The sequence below is a fragment of the Bubalus bubalis genome, chromosome 5, assembly GCF_019923935.1.
Source record: "Bubalus bubalis isolate 160015118507 breed Murrah chromosome 5, NDDB_SH_1, whole genome shotgun sequence".
Classification (NCBI taxonomy): domain Eukaryota; kingdom Metazoa; phylum Chordata; class Mammalia; order Artiodactyla; family Bovidae; genus Bubalus; species Bubalus bubalis.
In genome coordinates this window covers 86134594-86144713 of record NC_059161.1, presented here as the reverse complement: position 1 = coordinate 86144713, position 10120 = coordinate 86134594, and the positions used below count along the sequence as shown (strand labels likewise).

Genomic DNA, 10120 nt, shown 5'->3' with positions numbered 1-10120 from the left:
AATTCCTTTGAAGTTTTATCAAGGTTAGAATTACTGGGTCAAAGACAAATATACTTTTTAAGGATTTGAATGCATATATACAAAACATCCTAAAGTCCATCTGCTGGTTGGATCTCCTTGCAATCAAAGGAACTCTAAAGGGTCTTCTCCTAACCACAGTTCAAAAGCATCAATTCTTTGGCACTCAGCTTTCTTCACTGTCTAACTCTCACATCCATACATGACTACTAGAAAAATTGAATTTAAGGAGAACACAGGATCCTTAAAATCAGAGAGGAATGCGTATTCAATATAAAATCAGTGATGAGGACTGGGACTTCAGTTGTGGATTCTATTAACATATAGAGATTAGAGAGATTTAGTGCAGTTAGTGCTGATTGGGTTTATCCAAGAGAACTGTGATAACCTAATCAGGAAGGGGCCTCAAGGGTCCTGATAGTCGATTTCAGATGCACTGTTTCTTCTGTTCAGAGTTGTTCTGAGTTGGCTGGACTGTAGACAGCTCTGAAAGTTACAACTGCTGACCCATCCAGAGAACACAGAACTCCTGACTAGATGGGGCTGATTTTCCTACCAGCATTGAGGAGACCAAATGTACAACTTTCTGGTGAGTAAATGGTTCTGAGTAGATGGATTCATATGTCTTTCCCTCAATAATTAAAAAGAATAATTTTAATTTAGCAGTCACAGGTTAAAGAATTTCTTAAGCAAATGAAAAATCTAGTTCATAAGAATTATGTTATTACTTAGAATTCACTCTGAAACTATAGACTTACCTTCAAATCATTGGAATTTGTGAATGAACATGAGTGATTCATCGAACTTATGATTCCTTGATATAAAAGGAAAATCTGAATTTCTTTTTTTTTTTCTTCCAGTTCTGCAACTCATTTATTTTTGTACTGGTCCCAGTTTTTAAAGAGTTTCTTCCCTTTGTATTTGGAAATATAATTATTCCTAAGATATAAGTTATTAGACATATAATGCCTTCTTGTAAATGAATTTAGGCCATTTTCACATTGACCATCATGTTAGTGCTAGAGAACTGGAGAATGAAAGGAGGGCAGGCAAGATGAAGGAGAAAATGATGGTTCAGTTCAGTTCAGTTTCTCAGTTGTGTCTGACTCTCTGCAACCCCATGGAATGCAGCACACCAGGCCTCCCTGTCCATCACCAACTCCTGGAATTTACTCAAACTCATGTCCATTGAGTTGGTGATTTCTTGATGGGAAGTCCTAGACAGTTTTTCCATTTAGCATGATACTTAAAATTTGAATGAGAAACTGTGCTGTAGAACATGAAGAGTAATATATTTGTAAGGAAAAGTTGGGATTTCTGCCTTTAAATTGTCCAGTAGCAATCCAGACCTGATGATGGCTCTCAAAACAACATTGTTAACACACCAAATACCTGAAAGAAAAAGAAATTTTGTACTCACTCTGATATAGAAGTGAAAATTTTTATTAACTTCAGTCATTGATTTTGAAGCACAATATATTAGAAGGCTGGCTTCCCTGATGGCTCAGGGGTAAGAAACTTCCTGCTAATGCAGGAGACGCAGGTTCAGTCTGTGGGTCTCAAGGGCCCCTGGAGAAGGAAACGTCAACCCACTCCAGTATTCTTGCCTGGAAAATCCCATGACAGGAGCCTGGTGGGGCTACAGTCCAAGGGCTGCAGAAGAGTCACACAGGCCTCAAGGACTAAACAACAATATTAGATGGAGCTGTGTGTTTATTGATTGATGGATTTGATGAATTTGGTTGCATCAGATCTTTCTTGCACCTTGAGGGAGCTTTAGATGGGACATGCAAACTCTTAGTCACCACACAGGAACTCTGTGTCTTGGCAGGTTAACACTTAGCTGTGGAATGTGGGCTCTAATTACCTGACGAAGGACCAAATGCAGGTCCCGTCCACTGGGAGCACGGAGTCTTAAGCACTGAACCTCCAAGGAAGGCCCAGAACTGATCTTATTGTAACCTGGAATTTGAATGTTTCCAAATGGGAAAACTTTTCTGATAGTAGAGCAAATCTGATATGATTGGGACTATGTTGATATGCTAATCAAAGAAATGGATTCCCCTTACATTAAGGTCACTTAAATTGAACAGTGACATTGTCAAAGAGAAGAGAAAATTCAATTGTTAGAGTTCTCAGAACTGAAAGTTGTAGTTAAACAAAGATTAACGTTACGCTTAAGAGTCATTTTTATTAGAGAAAGAAGGAACTGCGTTTTAACAGAATAAAATAGAACATTGAACATAAGTACCTTTGTTTAGTGTAGATAACTGCGTGTGATACACTGTGTGTGATATGTCATTTTTTCTCAGGTTGCTCTATCAGAGGCGGTAAGAAGACTCTTCTTGTGTGAGTGCAGGAGACATGTGCAGAGAAGGGCTTCCCCTGCCAGCGCCTGAATACCTGCGCCTCCTCCACAGGTCAGTGTTCCTATTTGTTCGTTTCTATGAGCTTCCGATGAGACATGTTTTGTCATCTTTATATCTCAGCCAAAACAGAATCCCTGGCTTATTGTGAAGTAGTGAAGTGAAAGTCACTCAGTCGTGTCCAACTCTTTGCGACCACATGGGCTATCCAGTGGATGGAATTCTCCAGGCCAGAATACTGGAGTGGGTAGCCTTTCCCTTCTCCAGGGGATCTTCCCAACCCAGGGATCAAACTCAGGTCTTCTGCATTGCAGGCGGATTCTTTACCAGCCGAGTCACAAGGAAAGGGTCTTGTTGTATACAGTTGTATTTAATATGCCTTATTATAATGTCTATTGACCTCCCCAGAAATGAAATATTGACCACTTAAACTCTTTTTCAATCCTTACATACACATGTTTACCCTTCTCCTCTCTTCATCTTCCCTTTGCACTTCTATGACATGTTTCTTACATGAATTATATCTATTACAGCTTTCTTAGATTAATTATATCAATTATCATCTCAATTGCACATTCAGTCTATGGCCTTCTGGACTTTTCTTAGAAGGGAGCTATGCTCAGAATCCTAAGGAGTGTTAGTGTTCTAGAGAAGATTGCATTCACAGTAACATTGAGCAGAAAGTACAGAATTCCTGTCTACATCCTGCGCTCCCAGAATAAGCAGGAGTTTTCCCCCATTATCACATTATGTCTCAGAGTGGTGTGTTTATTATGATTTAGGAACCTCCACTGACACTTCATTATCACCCAAAGTCTATGGTTTCACATTAGTGTTCACTCTTGGTGTTATGCATTCTGTTAGTTTTCACTGATATACAGTGACAAGTATCCAGCTTTATGATATTCAGAAGGGTTAGACTGCTGAAAGTCATTTGTGATCACCTATTCATCAGTCCCATCACCTTAACTGCTGGGAAGCAAAGTTTCACTGTCTTCATATATTTCTCTTTTTTTCATATATTCCTTTTTCCTGGAATGCCTTATAGTTGGACTCATGAAATATACATGTTTTTCAGCTTAGATTCATTCACTTAGAGATATGAATAAAAGAATACCCCATGTCTCTTACTGGCTTGATCGCTCATTTCTTTTTAGAACTGAGTACTATTTCGTGGTCTTAATGTACCAGAGTTGCTTTATCCTTTCATTATGGTTGTTTTCAAGTTTTGTGATTATGACCAAAGTGGCTATAAACATCCCATTGCAGGTCTTTTTTTCTTTTTTATGGATATAGGTTTTCAAACTATTTGGGTAAATACAAAGGAGCATGAGTCCTGACTTACTTGGTAGGAGGATATTTAGTTTAGTAACAAATTGCCTTATTCTCTTTCAGAAGGCTTGTACTGTTTTTCATCGCCTTAGGAAATGAATCAAATTTCCTGATATTCCACCCTCTCAGTACTTGGTCCTTCTTTGGGATTTTGACCATTCTCGTCCATGTGCTGTGGTATCTCATTGCTATTTTAAAGCCCTCTTGCTTGTCAGGCATTTTTATTTTTAACTTCCCTTCCTTTTCTCTCATCCTTTGTCCCTTGAGTGATTCCCCAGGCTCTTGTTCATTTCTTTTTTTTTTATTTATTAAATTTTATTTTATTTTTTAACTTTACAATATTGTATTGGTTTTGCCATATATCAACATGAATCTGCCACAGGTATATACGTGTTCCCCATCCTCAACCCTCCTCCCTCCCCGTGCCATCCCTCTGAGTCATCCTAGTGCACCAGCCCCAAGCAACCAGTATCGTTCATTGAACCTGGACTGGCCACTCGTTTCATATATGATATTATTCATGTTTCAATGCCATTCTCCCAAATCATCCAACCCTCTCCCTCTCCCCCAGAGTCCACAAGACTGTTCTATACATCAGTGTCCCTTTTGCTGTCTCGTATACTGGGTTATTGTTACCATCTTTCTAAATTCCATATATATGCGCTAGTATAATGTATTGGTGTTTTTTTTTTTTCTTCTGGCTTACTTCACTCTGTATAATCGGCTCAAGTATCATCCACCTCATTAGAACTGATTCTTGTTCATTTCTATGTAAAACCCACTGTGGTGAGACTGAAAGGCAAGTTGGGTTCAGGCCTGAGGATTTTTAATTGTGAAAAGAAGCTTCATAATGCTCAACAGGACTCTCAACTCAGAGGTTGGGCTGGTTTTCATTTACATTCTTGAGGGTAAATGAAATGACAGAAGGGACGTATCTCAAGTGGACTGTGCTTCTCTCCTGTGTCACATAGGAGAATAATTTTCCTTTTCTTTCTCCACAGAAACAGAGGATCGCACACACTGCAGGACTTCAGAAATAACTCACCTGCTGAATCTTGAGAGTGAAGCAGCTGAAGATTCCGCTGAGGTGTCTGAACTGCTGGGATCACATAAGTGTCCCAAAGACCTAGAAATGGCAATGCCTAAACGCCAAGATGACTGGTCCAAGGAAGACATTGTGCGGTTACTAGAAAGTATGGAGAAAAACATTCCATCCAGTGATGGGCACACATTCAACTCAACCCAGTCAGTGATGGACTGGGAAAAAGTAGCTTTTAAAGATTTTTCTGGGGAAATGTGCAAACTCAAATGGTTAGAGGTTTCCCATAAGGTGAGAAAGTTTTGCACGCTGAAAGAATTAGTCCTGGAAGCTAAGGAAAATGTTAAGAATCCTTCAAAAAAAACACAAGAAAACACAGAAAACACAAGAAAACACCAGGAAACACAAGAAACATGCTTATTTGTTCCAGAAGTCCCTGACAGCTTACTGGCACATTTCCCAAGTGATGCGACCCCAGTACATCCAAAAACACCCCAAGATAAGCAACCAGGAGCTGACCAGGGTTCCGTCTGAGGAACACAGGAAGGTGCCTGAGCAGCTGAGGGTGAGACACAGTCAGGATCTTGAGAAAGAGAAAAAGGATAGTAGGGAGAAGATAGCTCTGTTCAGAGCACAGCACCCTGATCTAGTCCCAAACCCTGAGAAATCTGGTGTCCCCCAAAGAAGTGAAATGAAAGTGCCAGAGAAGTTTCAGGAGAATGTTGAAAAAGTGAAGTCTCCCCCAGAAAAGAGTTTAGCCATGCAGTGGAAATTCCACGGAGAGCCCAAGAAGCCCCCGATGAATGGCTATCACAAGTTCCACCAGGATCTCTGGTCGAGCAGGGAGCTGAAAGTGGTGCCCCCGAGGGAGCGCATGGTGGAGATCAGTAGATGCTGGCAGCGGGTCCCCCAGGACCAGAAGGAGCTTTATAAGAAGCAGGCGCAGGGACTGCAGACGCAATACAAGGTGGACCTTGATCTCTGGCTCAGGACTCTGTCTCCTGAAGAATATGCTGCTTACAGAGAGGCGACCTGTGCTAAGCGTAGGAACATGAGCGTGATGGGGGGCCCGAACCCCAAGATTAGAAGGATGGGTCTGCAGTCCCCATCATCAGGGAATCTGCAAGGAAGGCTTAGAGAGGACCCGGGGCTTCAGGCTGCAGAGTTAGCATCATCAGACACGATTGGAGAACATTCTCCTACCTCAGGGAGATCAGAGGAACATGAGGAAGAGGAGGAAGGAAGCCGCTGCTCAGCCCCCAGCACTGAGGATGAAGATGGACATTCTGAGCCAGAGGACCACGGCTGCAGCTCATCATCCTCAGGGGACTCCTCTGACTCGGATTCCAACTGAGTTTAGTTCACAACCTGAAGGGACAGAACTTTCCAGCAAAAGTCCATGGGCTCTTCTCTCTATGCTTTTTCATTGCCTTCCTTCTTTCCCTCCCTCTTCATACAAAGTGGGACCTGTTGGAAAGAAGGCATCTTGTGCTGTAATTTCTGGCCTCTCCATCTACCCCACGTTCACCCTGAGAAAAAGTCAAGGCAATGACACTTTGTGGAATAAACCCTGAACTGACTCAGCTGTGGGGCCCCCTGGACTAGACTTGAGCTCCCTGAACTGAAAAGGTTTGCTCTCCTCACCCTCTGCCTGTCAGACGTGTGAGGGGCTCCAGGGGTCTGTGAGCCCCTTCTCTTTGACCTTGTCCCTCAGGACTCGGGCAGTGAGCTGGGGAGGGAAGATCTGATTGACTGGAAGTAGGAGACTTCCTTAAAGAAAGCTGTCAGGCCCTGATGTCTCTGGCCCTTCTCTCTGAGGTGAGGAGCTGGCCCTTCCTTACCTTGGAAGTGGGGCCGGCACGTGGGCAGCAGCATTTCCATGTGTGTGTGCATCCCGTGAACTGTCCGTGAGATTTTCTCACTGATCAAAACCTCGAAATTAAAAATGTGTAACCCCTCCACCTGAATTAGGTTTTTCTTAAAACCAGCCTCCTCTGACCCAGTGGCCCTGAATTTTCAGGCCATGTCTGAATTTCTGCAGGTTTCTGCACCTACCCCTTCCTTCTGATCTAAGTTGTAAGTAAAACATGTTTTTTACCACAGACTCAAATTGTATTATATTAGGACTTGTATAGACTGTGTGTCAGTATTTTAGTTCACAGTTACTAAATTTTTTGGGAATTCATCTACCACTATGTGTTCTTTGGAAGGAATGATGCTAAAGCTGAAACTCCAGTACTTTGGCCACCTCATGTGAAGAGTTGACTCATTGGAAAAGACTCTGATGCTGGGAGGGATTGGGGGCAGGAGGAGAAGGGGACGACAGAGGATGAGATGGCTGGATGGCATCATCGACTTGATGGACGTGAGTTTGAGTGAACTCCGGGAGTTGGTGATGGACAGGAAGGCCTGGCGTGCTGCGATTCATGAGGTCCCAAAGAGTTGGACACGACTGAGCGACTGAACTGAACTGATGGCACATTTTTATTATTTTGGTTTATTGATGTATTTGAAAGTGTATTTAAAGCTAGTGCCATCTTATTAAACTTTTTTTTCTAAACTTCCTGGCTATTTTCATTTTTAATTCTCATGGACAATTAGTATCACACAAGTATTGTTCTTGTATATGAAAATTGCTTAATTTGGAGACTTCCTCTTCATCCATGATGTCTTAGTGGAATATTTTATTCCTCATGAACATACAGTTGGGGAACTTACTGTAGAGCACATGGAAGTCTGCCCAATTTTGTGTGGCATCCTGGATGGGAGGGAAGTGTGGGGAAGGATGGGCACAGGTATATCCATGGTCGAGCCCCTTTGCTCTTTACCTGAAATTACAAGAATATGATTACTTTTCTTTTTCTTTCTTTTTTTTTTTTTTCAGATTAATTTCCTTATTTTTCACGGAGCTCAGTCTTCTTGCAGTGCAGGGCGTGTTTCCAGTTAGGGGGAGCTGGGGCTACTCAGTGCTCCAGCTTCTCCCTGGGGTGGCTTTCCTGGTTTTGGAGCAGGGCCCTAGAGCATTGGCTCAGTAGTTGTGATACATGGGCTTTGGTGCTCCAGGGCCTGGGAAATCTTCTGGGATCAGGAATCAAATCCATGTCCCCTGCATGGGAAAGCAGATTCTTAACCACTAGACCAGCAGAGAAAACCTACCACAGAATTGTAACGGACTATACTCCAATACAAATAAAAAGTCTTTAAAGAAAGAGGCAGGAAAACACAAATACTAGATGAATATAGGCTAAAATTCTGAATTTTCTAATAGAAGAAGACAACATTGGTCAAAATACTAAAATATCTATTTATCTGTTGCTTCACCTATACATGAACTGGGAATAAAACTCCAGTCTTATAGGATCTAATTTAAGATTAAGATTTAGTGCTTCCAAAATGACTTGCTCACGGTTCATTCACGTCCACAAATTGTTAAGTGGATTTCTTTCCTCTTGGAAAATCTAAACATATCTTTTGGTTGAAAAGACTCAGGGAGGAAAGCAGGAAGCACTGCTCACTGCCTGCCAGACAGCTTCTCCCTTTTATCCTAGAAATGGGATTGAAATCAGGAGTCTAGTAACTCAATCCCAGAGATACTTCTGCCTCTTTGGCAGTGGGATCCAGGGGTTCCACGTCATTGGACCTTCCTTCCCAGAACCTGCCCAGCCTGCACTTCTGACCCCTTCCCTGTAGAAGGACAGGCAGCAGCAGAAGGAACACAGGGGTCAGGGTCTCACCTCTCAGGATTCTCAGGCTGCCATTTCCTCCTCCAGGAGATCTTCCCATCCTAGGGATCAAACCCAGATCTCCCGCATTCCAGGCAGATTCTTTACCCTCTGAGCCACCAAGGAATCCCGGGCTTGGCTCTTAAATACTCCCATGAAATAAAATGACTCTACTTTCAGTTGGTGACTCATGTTTTAGTCGACAGTTTCCATCTAATCCCTGGAACTCAGGTGAGTGGGGACAAGACACTGTGGGTTGGGAAAAGGTCTTGGAAGAGCAGCTCAAATGACAAAAAAATGAACAAACTAAAACATGGCAGATATGCTTTATTCAGTGATTTTACAGAAGATTGTAGCCAGAAAGGTGTCTTCTCAGGTGGCTCTGAGGAACTGTTCAAAAGTTATAAGGGAAGCCAGAGTACAGAAGGTCATGGGCTGAAAAAACATTCAGAAAGCATCAAAAGATTACTACGGATGATGGACATGTTACATCTCAAATTAATGATTTTCATGCTTTTATATAATTGTTATTTATATTTTTATAATCTTATTTGTTATTTTGGCTGTGCTGGGTCTTTCTTGCTGAGTGCAGCCTTTTCTGGTTGTGGCGAGCAGGGGCTACTCTCAAGTTGAAATGTGTTGACTTCTTTTGACGGTGTCTCATCTCATAGCATGGGACTGGCTTGTGGGTGTCAGTGGTCATGGCCCCCAGGCTCTAGTCGGGTGCTCAATAGTCTTGGTGCTTGGGCTAGTTGCTCCACAGTCTGTGGGGTCTTCCTGGACCAGGGGGTGCTGACCAAACAATTCTTAACCATAGGCCCCCAGGGAAGTTCCTTTTCATGCTTTTCTCTATGAAAAGAGGTAAGAATCTAGACTTATTGAAGTCACGTTTCTGCTTTGCATCTTAACTCCCTCAGGACACCATCCTGTTTTCCTCTCCTTGAATTCCCCTCAGGGCACACTCTTGTGGGGGCTGCAGTGGATAACAGCCTTTTTCTGCAACATCCTCTGTTTACTGAAATGACAAATGAAATATTTATCCCCAAGCAAAGGCTTAGGAGAAGACTGAAAGTAGAACTGAGTTGTTTTTCAGTTTCTTTGTCGTGTCTGTCTGTTTGTGACCGCAAGGAAGGCAGCATGCCAGGCTTCCCTGTCCTTCCCATCTCCCACAATTTACTCAAATTCATGTCCATTGGGTTGCTGATGTCATCCAACCATCTCATCCTTTGTCAACCCCTTCTCCTCCTGCCCTCAATCTTTCCAAGGATCAGGTTTTTTTTTTTTTTTAACATAATGGTATGCATTTAACGGTGTTTATGATTAGTTATTATAATTTTTAAGTAATTAATTTATTATTATTATTTATTTTAATTGGAGGCTAATTACTTTACAATATGGTATTGGTTTTTCCATACATCAACATGAATCTGCCACGGGTGTACACGTGTTCCCCATCCTGAACCCCACTCCCACCTCCCTCCCCATACCATCCCTTGGGTCATCCCAGTGCACCAGCTCCAAGCATACTGTATCCTGCATCGAACCTGGACTGGCGATTTGTTTCTTATATGATATTATACATGTTTCAATGCCATTCTCCCAAATCATACACCCCCCCCCCCCCACAGAGTCCAAAAGACTGT

General features: G+C 42.4%; 1 protein-coding gene across 1 annotated transcript; it reads left to right on the top strand.

The window, feature by feature from the left end:
* Positions 1–415: 415 nt before the first annotated feature.
* On the top strand, positions 416–7053 carry LOC102408629 (upstream-binding factor 1-like protein 1). Its single transcript, XM_045165798.1, has 3 exons — positions 416–607; positions 2331–2438; positions 4718–7053. Exon 3 carries the CDS (start codon positions 5096–5098, stop codon positions 6107–6109), a length of 1014 nt encoding a protein of 337 aa, XP_045021733.1. The 5' UTR covers positions 416–607; positions 2331–2438; positions 4718–5095; the 3' UTR covers positions 6110–7053.
* Positions 7054–10120: the final 3067 nt, after the last annotated feature.